Genomic DNA, 15784 nt, shown 5'->3' on the forward strand with positions numbered 1-15784 from the left:
GCCACCCACACGGAGGTGCTATTTTTGGTATGCTCCTTGGCACTGGCGGTATGCCTGGTTGTGGGGTATGTTTGGTCCCCTTCTCCATGCCTTGGGTCCCCAGGCAGGCTCTGAGGTGCTGGCCTGGTGTACCTGGTTGTGGGAGAGAGGTCCGGTCCCCTTCTCCATGCCCTGGGTCCCTGGGCGGGTCCCTGGGCAGGCCCCCAGGCACTGGCACAGTGTGCCTGGTTGTGAGAGGAGGGTCCAGTCCCTGGCTCCATACCTTGGGTCACTGGGCAGGACCCGAGGCGCTGGCTAGGTGTGCCTGGTTGTGGGAGAGAGGTTTGGTCCCCTTCTCCATACACTGGGACCCTATGTGGGCCCTGAGGCACTGGTGTGGTGTGCCTGGTTGTGGGAGAGAGACCCGGTCCCCTTCTCCATGCCTTGGGTCCCTAGGTGGGCCCCGAGATGCTGGTGTGGTGTGCTTGGTTGTGGGAGGAGGCTCCGATCCCCAGATCCATGCCTTGGGTCACTGGACGGGCCCCAAGGTATTGCCTTGGTGTGCCTGGTTGTGGGAGAGAGGTCTGTCTGGTCCCCTTCCCCATGCCTTGGGTCCCCAGGTGGGCCCTGAGGTGTTGGCATGGTGTGCCTGGTTGTGGGAGGAGGGTCCAGTTCCTGGCTCCATACCTCGGGTCTCTGGGCAGGACCCAAGGTGCTGGTGCAGTGTTCCTGATTGTGGGAGAGAAGTCAGGTCCCCTTCTCCGTGCTCTGGGTTCCTAGGTGGGCCCCGAGGTGCTGGCACAGTGTGCCTGGTTGTTGGAGGAGGGTCTGGTCCCTGGCTCCATACTTCAGGTCACTGGGCAGGACCTGAGGTGCTGGCTAGGTGTGCCTGGTTGTGGGAGAGAGGTCTGGTCCCCTTTTCCATGCCTCGGCTCCCTGGGAGGGCCCCAAGGTGCTGGCGTGGTGTGCCTGTTTGTGGGAGGGGGGTCCAGTCCCCTTCTCCATGCTTCAGGTACCCAGGCTGGCCCCAAGGCACTGGCACAGTTTGCCTGGAAGTGGGAGTGGGGTCCAATCCCCAGATCCAAACCTCCAGTTCCCAGGCAGGCCTCAAGATGCTGGTGGTGAGCCTGGGCCGGAACTAATTTTTTGTCCTTTGCTTCTAAGGCAGGGGAACTTCCTGTGGGAACCAGTACTTGAGTGTGTGGTTGTTTAAATTGCTGCTTTGCTGCTGTTTCCCTAGGGAAGGCTTTTGTGCAGCTCAGGGTTTAATGGTTGATCTTATAGGTACTTCCGGCTCTCCAGAAACCCGGTGGATCTGTGTTCTGTAGAATCTCTGATCTGGGCCTGAGTTTTTTCATCAAACTGCACCCCATGCAATTCTGCATTCCTGATCAGTCTCCTCTGAGTGGTCCTTCACTGATTGGGGGGGCAGATCAGCTGTCCTTGCTGTGTTCCAGTGATCCCCTGGTGGGCCCATCTCCCCCACTGCCCATGCTCCAAACACTTCACATGGGACAGGCCATGCGCCAGTCCCTTGTGATGACTCATCAGCCTCTGAATGGCTCCCCTTTTTCAGTTGTTCTGGCTCCTCACTCCTGCGTGGGTCCACGGGAACCCTATTAGTGATCTTGCTGTCCTGGGGGCCGCCAAGGCCCTCTTCTCTCCTGCTGCCTCCAAGTAACTCCATCTGAAGGGCACAGCTGCAGCTCCTGCCGGCTCCTGCTCCATGTGCTCAGCAGCTCCAGCCTTAAAGCAGCCGTGGCCCGAAATGCTCAGAGCAGCTTTTTCTTTCTCTCATCATAGTTTCTCCCTCCTTCATGAACTCCGTAGGTCTCTCCTCCTCTTCCCCTGAGCTCCAGCGGCCCCAGCTTGGCTGATGCTACGTTTTTGTAGTTGTAAATTGGTTGATTTGTGGGAGAGAGTGACACTGGGAACCATCTATTCTACCATCTTGACCGGAACCCCTTGAGTAAATCCCGGATTGTGGTTTCTAAATACTATTACCCATTCAAAGGAACCAGGGCTCTTTGGAGAATCGCTGATCCCAAGTTTGGGATAGGATATAGACAAGGTGAGCCTGGGAGGTTTTATTGTGCCAGAAAGCAAGGAAAGTATTTAAAACTAATGCAACCATATCAAAAGGACACAGATTACAGTTTGAATGTGCTTCCATTGGCCTATGATGGGACAAACTGAGCATGAGTAAGAATGATGACTACAATTGATTAAAACACATTAACTATGGGAAAAGTCATAAATTCATAATGATTTTTTAAAAGGGTGGGATAGTTAAAGCAAAATACCTAGATACTTCTGGTAGTTGCGAGGATGCTAATTCAGTACCCTGAAAATTTGTAATTTAAGGGAAAGTAATAAAATTTTATCTTGCCTTTCTGGTATGAATTTAATTAGTGCATAATTAATAGCCCTAGTGAAGGATCGATAGTTCTATTCAAAAGAATTTCAGCTGATGAATGCATAAAGAATGCTAGACTTAGAAAAGTTGCAACTCCCTAATAAAATTACTGCTTACGCAATGCTAAACAATGGATGTAAAACCATTTGGTGAGATGTTGATGGAGAAATTCACTATGAATGGGTAATCCGCTAAAGCCACTTAGCATCATTTTTTTATTGGTTATGAATATTCATGAGATATGAAGCTGATTGTCACCATTTGTGTCCAAGAATCTTAGCATCATTAAGAATGAGACAAACAGACATCTTATGCCCCCTCAGTGCTGTGATATTATGTATGGCACTGCCTATGAAGTATTCTTGCCCCCTCTCACCCCAAAAAATGAACCTGAATTTAATCAAGCCTTTAAATCTAATAGCCAATGTACAGAAAATAAATAGAATGGAAGAACAACACCAGAGACTGGCACACAGCCATATTCAACATATGGTTTATTACTATAAGACAATTGACCTGTTTTTTTTTTTTTTTTTTTTTTAACCACATGTTAATCGTATTAAAATTGGGGAATAGGTGAGGAGATTGTTCTAGAGAGACTGACAAGAACACAAGCAGATACATTGAGTAACCCTTCTTTGTTCGATTCAAAGAAATCAAGTCTTAAAAAAAAAAAAAGAAAAACGAAATCAAATGTAAAAAGACATTTTTTTAGACACTGGGAAATGGCATTGTGGCTGAGTTTTTTTTTAATTAAAAAAAGTGTGTTTTAAATGTATACTGAAGTATTTAGGGCTAAAATAATGTGTCTGGGATTGGCCTTAAAATGCTGCAGAACGATGAGGGAGTATGGCAAAACGTTGACCACTGTTAAAACTCAGCAAGGGTAGGGGAATGCTAACCGTACTCTTCACTTTTATGTACAAAGTTTGGACATTTTCACAAAATCTTTGTGTTTACGTAAATGAGATGATGTGGGAAAATATTCTAGGTGTATTAAGTGAAAAGAAGTCTGGAAAATAACTTGTTTGATCCCGTTTGACTTTTTAAAGGTGTTACAGTGCAGATTTCAAAAATATAAAGGTAGACCCAAAAGGTTAACAGTGGTAAATTCTAAGTTGTGGGTTTACAAGTGATTTCTATTTTTATCTTTTTCACTATTTTCAAGTTTTGTTTCTTAAAAAAGTTTTCCAAGATGTTTTATGTCTCTTGATATTTAGCAGATAAACTTTGTGGCTAATTATTGTACACATAGTGATAAAACTTAAAAAAGAAGATTATCTCCCTATTAAGGTAGCTCTTGATTTAAAAAGTAAGCTTGAATGATTATTTGTAAAACTAACATAGAAAGTTGTAAAACCGTCCGTTGTCCTTAAGCCCCTTTCCTGCAGAGATGGCATAAATATGATTTCCTCTGAGGAGTACAGGGCTGCAGCAGGCGTGGCGGGAGAGGAGGAGCTACCGTTCCCAGACTTCAAATCTCGCTGGAAACCCACTTAAAATATTCAATAACCTAAGACGACTGCAGCCACGTCGCAGGCCCTACAGCATCTGCTGAGCGGCGGGAGGGCGTGGCACAGCCGCTGAGCGCCACGGGCGAGGCAACGAACGCAGCAGCTCCGGCTTCGCAAACGGTTTCAGCCGGGGCAGAGCGTGGCGGTGACGTGCACACACGTGCCAACGCCGGGTTCACCGTGCTTCTGGCCAGCAGCCCCGGAACGTTGATCTGAATCAGGGCTTTCCGGCTCCGGGTGAGCCGGTTGGACCCTAGGCTCCGGCAGTCCCCGCCCTGCTCGTCGGGTCGCCGCCGCGGGTCCCGAGTGCCGGGCGCTCCGTGACGCCCCCGCCTCCCGCTCGGACCCCGCGCCGCCGCCATGGAGCGGGTGCCCGAGCTGCTCTTCTACGTGAACGGCCGCAAGGTGAGCGCGCCCGCAGCCGGCCCGGGCCAGGGACCGCCGGTAGCTCCTGCCGCCGTCGCTCGTCCTTCCGGGGCCCGCCGCTCAGGGCGCTCGTGCACGCTCCGGGCTTCCTCGTTGGGAAGCCGGTTTCCCACCTGCACCTCCGGGGGCAGCTAAAGGAAGCGTTTGCAGGCCTGCCCTGGCTCTTCGGGCCCCCACGTTCCTGACGTTCGCTTTTCCGCCCCATCCGAGGCTCAAAGGCTGGTTACCAACCCGCCCCTCCCTACAGAAGAAGTGAAACGAGCTGTGCTTACCCATCAAGGCCAGCACTCCCCAATTTTCCCTTCCTCAAAGCCCCAGCGACAACTGAAACATCGTCCCATACATTGACAGCAACCTGTATAGCTGGCTGAGCCTCAACCGTCAGGATGTGTTTGGATGAGCAGAGAGAGACTTTTAAAGTTTTCAAATTGAAACGTAGTTGGTTGTATGTGTCTGCGGGGTACAGAGTTGAATATCAATACCTGTGTGCAATATGTGATGCACAAATCGGCATAATTAGTATATTCAACATTATGCAGTGTGACCGTTTTTCATGGCCTTTTACTAATTCCTCACCCCCCTCCTGCTCCCCCTGTCCCACCTCTGGTGACCTCAGTTCTGTTCTTTCCTTTTGAAAGTTCAACGTTGTTATCGTGATGTTATTTCGTCCTTCTTTTCTTTCTACCCTTCCTCCCTCTCCCCCTCTCCCCCTCTCCCCCTCTCCCCCTCTCCCCCTCTCCCCCTCTCCCCCTCTCCCCCTCTCCCCCTCTTCCCTTCTCCCCCTCTCCCCCTCTCCCCCTCTCCCCCTCTTCCCTTCTTCCCCTCTCCCCCTCTCCCCCTCTCTCCTTTCTCTCTTTCTTTTGCTTGTTTATTTTCTGAGCTCCCACTTATGAAGAGGACACGCAGTATTTCTCTTTCTGTGCTTGGCTTATTTCACTTAACGTGATTTTCTCTAAGTTCATCCATGTTGCTGCGACCAGCAGTATTTCATTCTTTTTTATGTCAGAGTAGTACTCCATTGTGTAAATATACCACATTTTCCTTACTGAGTCATCTGACTATGGATATTTAGGTTGGTTCCGACTCTTGAGCCAAGAGAGATTTCAACTTGGGACAGGACCATAGAGATGAACTAAGTCAAACCACCCCAGAGCAAGGGCGGTCAAGCCTGCTTCCCATGCTGCTGGTGCTGGTTCATCCAGAGCCACCTGTGACCGCTGCTCTTGGCTAAGGGCAGCCACAGCACTCGTCCTGACTGGCACTGGGTGACCCCATAGCGAGCTAAGGAAGGTTAAGCATCAGACCCCTCACTTATGAGGCCTGAGCTTAATTTCACATTTGTAGTTTTGTATTCTTTTTCTTAAAGAGAATCTCCCAAATTGTACAAGTTCTAGGCCCCATAAAATCTTTATCTGCCCCTGCTGCCCGGGTTCTACCCTGGATAAGATGAGTTTGTTTTTTCTGATCTGTAATAGAGGCCATTAGGACCTCCTTGCTGACTGCTATGAGGGTGAAATATGCTAATGGGGTGAAGTAATTGACGTTAGTCATCTTTTTTCTTTTGCATAACAGAATGGTAGAGGAAACACATAACAGGCTTTTTTGTTTAGACAAGCAAGAATTCAGTTCCACTCTAACTTCATAGAGACAACCCAGCCTCTCAGAGGCTCAGTTCCTCAGTTAAAAGGGGATAATACTACTTACTTCATAAGGAGTGAGCATGAGTATTCAAGCTTCATTCGTTAAGGGCCTACTTACCGGGCACCACGAGGTGTTCCAGGCTCATGGGACACAGCAAAGCACAGAAATGACGAAGGCCCTGCTTGCGTGGAGTTTACATTGTCCTGGGGAAATGGACAAACAGCATACAGATAAATGGAATTGTATAATGTCAGGCAGTGATGAGTGCTAATATAAAAAATAAAGCAAAGTGAGGGGCTAGAGCTGATATTTTAGATGGGTGGATGTTTCGGCCTCTTAGAGAGCATGACATTTGAGTAGTGACGGATGAAATGAGGAGCAAGCCAAGCACACATGGGGGCACTGCATTCCAGGCAGCGGGAATAACAGGTGCAAAGGTTCGGAGGTGGGAGGATTACTGTGTGCTCAGGGGATAGGTTGGTGGGGCTGGAGACATGGCCAGGAGTCAGATTCCTAGGGCTTTAAAGGTTTGGGTTAAATGAGGAAGGTGTTTTGAGTCTAACATCATCTTCTCTCCCCTTCTCCCTCCCCTGTTTCCAAGCAAACTGTTTTAGGATATTTCACAAAATGGCTAACAACAGTTTGTGCTCTATTGATTTTTAAAAATAGATAAACTGATTTTTATCTATGGGCCCACTTTATCTATGGGCCAAATGTACTGTGATCATTTGTAAAGTGCACCATGAGATAATTGATTCAGTTTTTGCAATTATCCCATTAAAAGAAATTGTGTTACCCTTTCCCTTTCCTTCCTCTCCCTTCCAAATTCTGTTAGGTTTTTGCTTCAGTACCAGTAAGCAAGCCTGATTACTACATAGTTAGAATTAGAATGAACTTTCTGGTTTAGAGGGTGAGGGGCTGTTGAGAAAAGTGTGAGAGAGTTGCCACCAGAGAAGAGGGATCTTGAAGTCAAACATGACCTCTGGGATTAAAAACTTGCCTTTGAAAAGGAAGCTTAGAAGCCAATTAGAAGACTAGGTGACATAATTGCCCTCTGGTCTGTGCATTTTGAAAAATCTCTCCTGATAACCAAAGGGTTGTCATCAGGCAGGAGCTAAGGCCATCTGGAGGCAAGGCCAGTGCACGTTGGTCAGAGACCTAGTGCAGAGATCTCTGAAATCCCCCTCAATCCACCAGGGCCCTCAGAACAGGCGACCCATTTGACATGGAGTTTAAGGGAGGAAGAGCCCATGAATAAATTATACCATCGGTGACACTCTCTAACCTTCACTCAGAAATGGAAGCATGTCGTTCTATAAGGCAGTGAGGCATAGAGATCAGAGGTGTGAGCTTTGGAAATAGTCAGGCATGGGTTTTAATTCTTTACTGTCTGCTCTGCCATTTGGCAGCTCTGGAGCCTCAGACAAGGTGCTTAATCTCCGAGCTTCAATTTCGCCCTCTGCAAAATGGAGCTGATAACAGTACCTTCTCCTGTGGAACTGGGGTGAAGATTAAATTCCGTGGAGAGAAGTTAGCAAGATGCTTTTACACAGTTAAATACTCGATATGAGGAAAGGATTGTTAATATCTAGACTAAAAAATAATCTGCTTCATTAGTAGAGCCAGCACATGCTCAGAATTGTTGAGACTGGTGAGAAGTTGTCATTAAACATTATTTGTTCAACAAACGTAGGGTCTTGATATCAGTGTAGGAATCTGGAAAGAGCTATCCATTGACTAGTGTTCCCAAGGGTCCTTGATTTACTGAGCTGAGAGGAAATTTCTGGGCTGCTGGGATAGCTGCAATGATTCAGAGAAAAGTGGAGGTAGTGGAGGCAGCTTCAGAGGAAGAACCAACAAGCGAAATGAGTGTTAAAGCAACTGCATCATCTCTCCAGTCCCAAGTCAGTGAGACTAACTGTTTCACATCCCCTCCATGTTTCCCAGCCACCATCTTAGTCCTGACCTCCCTATTTCACTCTAAGAGCTGCCAGGACAGGAGGCATGCTAGATCCCTGTTTCCACTTCCCTCCTCCAAGTATGCAATCCACCAAATCAAGAAAAATAAACACATTTCAAGCCAATGACACTTTAAGCCAGACTCCAATATCTTGAAGCACCTCCAGGAACAAATAACCAAACAAGCAAGGCCCGCTTCTTTCATTAATTCTTTCCCTGATTACATGAATATCCCTCAAGGCTACAATGCTATTCTTTACTAGCTAGGCTACCCAGATCTTGTCTCACCATTGAAACCAGGCTTCTGTGATTCACCAGCACGTGTTAAGGCTTGCTTTCAACTGCAAAGGGCATTAACTAAAAGCTGACGGTGGTTCACACAAGGTACTAGGCACTTTTCCTTTTAAATGAAGGATATCTGGAAATAGGCATTGTGAGGCTGGTTCAGAAGCTTTATGGTATTACCTGGGACCCAGGTATCATCTCTCTTTTTTTCTTATGCTGCTGTTAATGTGTTGCCTTATGATCTAAGGTGGCTGCTGGAGTTCTAGCCATTTCATCCCTATTGCAGTCAGCAGGAAGAAAAGAAGGGAGAATGCGTGTTGGCATAGACAACCTACAGTTTCTGCCACCAATAACCTCTCTGTTTTTCTTTCTTTTCTTCTGTCAGATGCCCAGTCTGTGAGAAATCATTCCTTCCTTCTTAGTGTTCTCATAGCAAGTTATGCATATTATGTTCAAGTCATCCATTTAATTAATTCACATTTGTTACAGCCCTATCCTCTACTCCAGCACTGAGCTCAGTGTTTGACAGAAAGAATAATAGATGACAGTTTCTCTGAGGACTAAGATAGGCTTATAAATACACAAATAATTATGATACAGGGTAAAATGTTCCATGAATGAGACGAGGAACTGGCCATGGGAACACAGAGGAGGGTGGTTACCTGGAGCAGGCAGTGGGGAGTGGTATACCAGGTGGTGGGATTCTCCACAGAGAATATTTGAGCAGGGTGTTAGGTAACATACAAAATTCTGCCAAGTAGAGAGGAGCGGGAGGACTTTCAGGACAGAAGGAACCCTGTATGCCAGTGTAGTGAAAGGTGAAAGTCCATGTGCTCCTGACACTGGCCTCATGTGATCTGAGTTCAGGGTATGTGGATCGAGTGTCAGGAGATGGCCGAGCAGTTTAGCAAAGAGGCCTTGCCCAGGAGTTTGAATTTCTTCTTGTGCTCTAGGAACTCTTGAATATAAATTCACTTAAGCCCCACTGAGTTTACCCATTTAAAATTCATATTTTCTGGTTCCCTCTCCCAGAAATCCTGATTCCGTAGAAGTTTCATTTTTAACAAGCACCCCAGGTGATTCAGGAATTCCCAGCATGACAGTTTGGCAGCAGGAGCCATGTATGGCAGATACAGGAGATGGTCGGACTTTTATTTTAGAGCAGTCACTTGGTGATGGTATAGAGTGGGGTACTGGGGTTGCCAGGAGTGGAGGCAGGAGACCTGTTGGGAAGCTATCATAATTTCCCAGGCAAGAGGTGATAAGTGCTCATTCTGGGTAGTGACAGTAGAGTAGAACAGTGTTTAGAGAGCCATTTTGGAAGTGTATGTGGCAGAACTTGGTGACACTGATTGTGGTAGATTGAAAGAAAGGAAAGGTGAAAATAGCTCAGGTTTTAAGCTCGGATGACATAGCAAATAGTGAGGCTATTAGACACGTTAGAGGGGAAAGGGGGAAGGAATAAGTTTGGGGAATAAAAGTTCCATTTGAGGGTCAATTAAATGAGATGCCTGGGTGGCACCCCACATTTTTTCTTGCATTACAGTGTGTGCACACACATACTTTTTTTTCTCCCTAGATTGCAGACTCCCCTAGGACGCAGATCTCACCTTGGCCTCAGTTCACATGGCATGTGGCTATTTAGAATTGAGGGAGAGGACTCAGCCATAGAACGAACAGATGTCCCCTCCTCGCCTACTTCTCAGAGGGAAAATTACTATGACATGGTGAAAGGTGAATCTGGCTTCTGGAATTGTGAAGCAAATCATGCTTTTATGTGTACTGTGAATCCAAAAGAAATCTCAAATTTTTAATAAAAAAGAGTAAACAGGATCACTGGAAAACATAGCCAATTGTGAAATTTCAGTCATGCCATGCATCGGGTACTGCTGTCCTGCTGCTGTGCTGCAGGCTGCCCACGCAGACTTGCTTAAGCATGTCCTCACTGCACAGTTCTGCATCACTTGGCATACGCATTTTATCTTCTTTGTTTTTTGATTCAGGGGCCATGGCTGGTTGTGGTCTCTTTCTGGAAACTATTTAAACACAATAAACAAACAAGTCTTTTTTATTAACTGTATCAATTTCTCAGAGGCTATTCTATTCCAACAACTCCTCTTTCTCTTCTCTCTCTCTCCCCCTCTTCCGTGCTGTTCTGTTCTAATAATGTCATCGTCCTCACCTGCTTCAAACTGTCTAGTTGAAGCTGTACAGGAAAGACTAGTATTCCTGTTAGTAGAAACGATGACTGCCTTAGAGAACAGTGATGATTCAGGGCCAAAGACAGTGGCACGGTGCTTGTGGGGCTCAGAATTACCCTGGAGAAGTGACTTGTATATCTCAGGTGTTCCGCAGACACGAAATCAACTTAAAAATATGAGGAGGAGTGTTAATTAATGTGTATTTCCCTCAAATTAACATGATCCTACCAATGTGAATATCACACCAGCTCTGTCAACTCTGTGTGCATAACTCTTATTTTCCGTCTGGTACAGGTGATAGAAAAAAGTGTTGATCCTGAGACAATGTCGTTACCATATCTGAGGAAGAAGCATATCCTTTTCTTTGCTTTGAGTGTGTATGTGTTTGTGTAAAGCTCTGATGTCCTCATCAGATGATATTTCAAATATCGTTTCAGAGCCACACTGAGACATGTTCCCTATTATATGGTTTTATGTTCATCGTCGAGAAAATCCTACATCTTAGATTTATAGGCAGTGCACAATTGTGGCTGTCAGAAAGACCAAGTTCTTTCTAATTTCTGTTTTGGTACTAAATAGATTGTGTACAATGGAGAAACTAAAAATGGTAACTAAAGCAATAGTTGTTAAAAGTGCTTAATTAATTGTGTAATGTTTACACAATATGTTACAATATAGTTGCCATGTTTACACAGTACACAATATGTCACAATATTTACACTCTATATTCAAGGAGTAATAATCACACCCACTAGAAAAAGAGAGCACAGAAATCACCTGGAATTAAAGTAAAAGAAAAATGGAGAAATTATAACTGAAAATGTTACCATAGAGAAACTTTCTAAATAAAAGCCATCTAAGGGATGGATTCTTCAGCCTGTTAAGTATGAACTCCAGTGGGCTTCCACAGGTCAATAGACCCCCATTAAATTAAATGCAAAATTATGTGACAATGGAAGTTTGTACATTTTTTCCCCATGGGGGTCTTAAATTCCCAGAAGAGTACACAACTCCAAAGCATTTGCAGGCCACAAGGGGGTCCCATGTGTGTGATACGGCTCCATGGAAGTTCTTGTTTGTTCACCTTTGGTTGCTTGACAAGGCTTCCCAGAATTAACAGCCTAACCTTTTGGCTTAGTATGGCTTTGGGAAATTCCCCGGAGTTTCTCAAAGGACATGTTAAAATTTATCAAAATTAACTGGTTTATTTAAAGGGCGTTGTCAGTACTAAAGGTATTTTTGATGCATGTTCCTGGTATGGGTTGGCTCCATTTAATTAATCTTCCTTGTTAGTGATGTGTGCATGGACCCATTGTGGCTATGGTCATGCTCTTGTACGTGTGGAATGAAGTTATTATGTTGGATTTCTATCCACATTCCCCCAGGGAGACGGTGGGTCTGAGTGTGGTAATGTTTATAACTAATTGATCATCAACCAGTTACAGATTTCTTTGTTTCTCCCACTCCCACAGTTTCACTTGATTTACCAAGAACATGTGGTTTCCCTAGTAATAATAAGAATGATATATTGCGTTTTTGTTAGTTTGAGTAGGATCATTTAACTTTTCACTTTGTTCCTTGTACTGTTCCCAGAGTCAATTGGTAAAAAAATTAGGAAGTTTTACTATAAAGATGAATAGGTAAAATAATAAAAATATATAAAAAGGTTTTTGATATTAATAGATTTTGTTTAGATTAGTTTATAGTATAATTGTTTTTAATAGTAGTATAAAATATAATAGAACGTTTTAATCAAGTTTCATTATATAAAATCATGTTGTATATATTGTGATTTTGGTCATAAATTAGAATAATAAATATAAACATAAGACATTAAATTGTTAAATATAAGTATAAGTAAGATTTTATAAGAATTTAGAATATAAGTTTATGTGTAAGTTTAAAAGGTCAAGAATTGTGATTCAGACCAAAAGTCTGACGCTCTCTAATGCCAAGCATGCTGCTATTGTATAGTTTCCTGCCACAAGCCACAGGCTTTGGGGTAAACTATTGATGCATGAGAAGGTGCTTTTATCACAGCATGAATGCTTTGGAACATTCTGATTTTTCTTTTTCTATAGAGATAAAATAATAAATGTTTTGATTAAAAGATAAATCATCATGTAAAAGGCTAAGTAAAAAATATAAATAAAGCAAGATTCCTGTGGTCGTCGTCCACACTTGCACTAGACATCTGTGGTCCATCTCTTTCTTTCCTCACCAACGCCACGTCACCTATTCAGGTCCAACGAATCCTGTGGAGCTGGTCTCCAGCAATCCTCCCTTCCGTCCCCCCACCCCATCTTCTGGCCACGTAAAAGTTCAAATAAGCAAATAGATGCCATGCTCTCCCTGCCTCCCCACTCCAACCAGCAGGTCCCTGATAGTCTGCCAGAGAATCCCAGCATTAAATACCAAACTTTGGCATTGTGAAAAAGAGTTAGCTCACATTTTGATCACAGATTAAGAACCCAAGGTCAATCAACTGGATCAGAGTAGATTTAATCAAAGTTTATAGCAGAGAAATATGCTCATCTCCCCACATATTGCACTTCCCTGACTGAGAAATATTTGGGAATTTGGCTCAAAGTTACTAACAGAGCAAGCTGCAAGTGAAGTTGAAAAAGATTACATTATTTAAAACAGGATTTACAAAATTTAGCTTCTTTTTTCAACCTGAAATATCTGAGTCTTAGATTAATAAGAAAAGCATGTGAATTAATTACAGTAGGAAGTGTGTTATCAGTCAAAATAGAATAAAAACAAATATGTATCTCTGTTACTATCACTGAGGTATAACCTGGCTTATGATTTTTAGAGTTTTTAGTAGTTTGAATGGGGAAACTCTACCAAAACTCTTGGATCAAGAGATAAGGCTGATGACCATGGTGAAAGAAAATATGTTCACCACCAGAATCTCTCCTTTACCATCATCACCAGCAACACTATGATCATAGCTAGCCCTGTATAGAGCTCACTATGGGGTTGACATGGTTCTAAGTCAGTTTAATGCATTAACTCACTATATGCTCACAAAATCCTATGAGGTAAAAACTATTACCACCATTCTGATGAGGAAACTAAAAGACAGGGTTACCCAGGGTCACACAGCTAGTCAGTAATAGAAGCAAGCTGCAAGCATCTTGTCAAAGAACCTGGGCCCCATGGGTGGTTAAAAACAAACCAACCCAGGTTTTGAATGAATGAAATGGCAGGTTCACAATAGAACATCCCTGTAAGGTGTGTTGATAGGTTCCTACTGGTGGCCAGATGGAACCAGAGTTAGGAGAATACCCAGCTGCTAACTGTCTAGTACATAATGGTAACAGGAGCTGACATGTCACATTCACCAGTGGACACATGGATTACAGCAAGAAAAATTCTGAGGCAAAGGTAAGGAATACCCTGGGTAAGAAAACCAACCTAGAGTATTGTAGCTACATCCCTGATTGCATGTACCACTGTATCTCTTCACTGGGCACCCAGGGAAGCTGATAGATGCAATGTATAAATGGATCTGTGGCACACAGGCAGGGCTTGTAATGGAATCTTACTTCCAGGGCTGGATGTCCCAGGTACTCTTCTGCCCTGTGCACAAGAAGTGCTCATCCAACAAAAGAGGAGTGTGGGGCAGAGCCACCATGATCCCAGTCACTGAGTGTCTTTAGCTAGCATTTTTGGTATGCTTAGTACATGCTGTATAAGCTCTTTACCTGTTTCATTTCATCTATTTTTCCCACAACTCTATTGGAACATGCTGTGTAAGCCCTTTACATGTTTCATTTCATTTTATCTTTACCACAGCCTATTGGAACATGCTGTGTAAGCTCTTCACATGTTTCATTTCATTATCTTTACCACAACCCTATTGGAACTGTATGCACAACTGATAACTTCCATTTTACAGATGAGGTGCAGTATTAAGCCCACAGTCAAACAGCTAGTGAATGGAGAAAATGGACATAACTCCATCTGGGTCCAGAGCCCATGCTCTGTGTTTTAGTCCGTTTTGTGTTGCTATAACAGAACTACCTGAGACTGGGTAATTTATAAAGAAAATAGGTTTATTTGGCTTATGATTCTGGGACAGCTGCATCTGGCTTGGGCCTCAGGCTGCTTCTACCATGGTAGAAAGAGGCAGGCAGCCAGCTGATGCAAGCAGAACACATGGAGAGAGGAAGCAAGAGAGAGAGAGAGAGAGGAGGTGCCAGGGTCCTTTAAACGATCAGCTCTCGTGGAAACTAATAGAGTGAGAACTCACTCATTAATTCCCCCTCCCCCAGGGAGAGCATTAATCCATTCATGAGGGATCCACCCTCGTGACTCAATCAGTTTCCAACACTGCCACATTGGAGATCAAACTTACATATGAGTTTTGGAGGGGACAACACATCCAAACTCCATCACTCTGTGTGTGCTGTGTGGCCTTGTCTGCATAAAATGGGTTGTGGAATGAAGAGAATCATCTGCCTGGAAGATATTAGTTTAATTCTGGGATCACCTAGGTGCTAAGTTTTTCCTGAGCATGCTCAGTTTCTTTGGACTCAATGGGTACCTTTGCCTCTGCTCTTTGCAGACTCTCTCTGAAGCCTAGTTCTTAGCTCAGCTCACTGGGGTCAAGGTGAAAGTGCATGGGATTCCACAGTGAGAGAAGTGCCGCCCAAACTTGGAAGATGTGCCATGAGGTGTGGCCACAGCCATAGAGCTGGACCTCTTGCCCAGGCTGCCTCACTTTTGTGTTCTCTTTCTAGGAAGCTGTTCAGCACAACTCCTTCTTTGATTCAGGAAGGAAACTGGAATATGGAAATGTTGATGAAACATTTAAAGTGGTTGATCATATTCTTGAAGGTAAAACTGTTTGAAAAAAATGATGGGAGGGGAAGCAACCCTGGAAGTCTCTAAGCATGCCTAGTTTAATGCTTCCTTTGCCTTCTAGAAATCATCTAGCAGCCAGGTGACTGTTGCTCCTTGGGAACAGACACCTCATTCCCTCTGTCTCTGGTGTGGGTGAAGAGCCACTGGGGAGACAAAGTGGGAGGCGAGACCTGGCCCTTGGCAGCCCTGTGCACTGACCACCTTCCCCAGTCAAGGCCCTGGTTGTTAAAGGTGTCATCTCCTTTCCTGGTCACAACCGCCCTGCAAGGGGGTACTCTTATCCCAGTCTTGCAGGTTAGGAAATTGAGGTTCAGGGTGATTATGGAGCATGACCAAGGTCATACAACAGCTGCTAAGTGACAAAGCTGGTGTATTAGTCCATTTTGTGTTGCTATAACAGAAATACCTGAGACTTGGTAATTTATAAAGAAAATAGGTTTATTTGGCTTATGATTCTGGGACAGCTGCATCTGGCACAGGCCTCAGAC

At 44.6% G+C, this 15784-nt stretch overlaps 1 protein-coding gene across 1 annotated transcript in view; it reads left to right on the forward strand.

The window, feature by feature from the left end:
- The first annotated feature begins 13781 nt into the window (after window positions 1-13781).
- LOC134369630 (aldehyde oxidase-like) overlaps window positions 13782-15784 on the forward strand; it is a 36768-nt gene continuing 34765 nt past the window's right edge. The window contains 2 exon segments of the mRNA XM_063086213.1: window positions 13782-13814; window positions 15173-15269. Of these exon segments, the coding sequence (XP_062942283.1) occupies window positions 13782-13814; window positions 15173-15269 (130 nt within the window).

This window comes from Cynocephalus volans, chromosome 1, assembly GCF_027409185.1.
Source record: "Cynocephalus volans isolate mCynVol1 chromosome 1, mCynVol1.pri, whole genome shotgun sequence".
NCBI classification, from domain to species: Eukaryota; Metazoa; Chordata; class Mammalia; order Dermoptera; family Cynocephalidae; genus Cynocephalus; species Cynocephalus volans.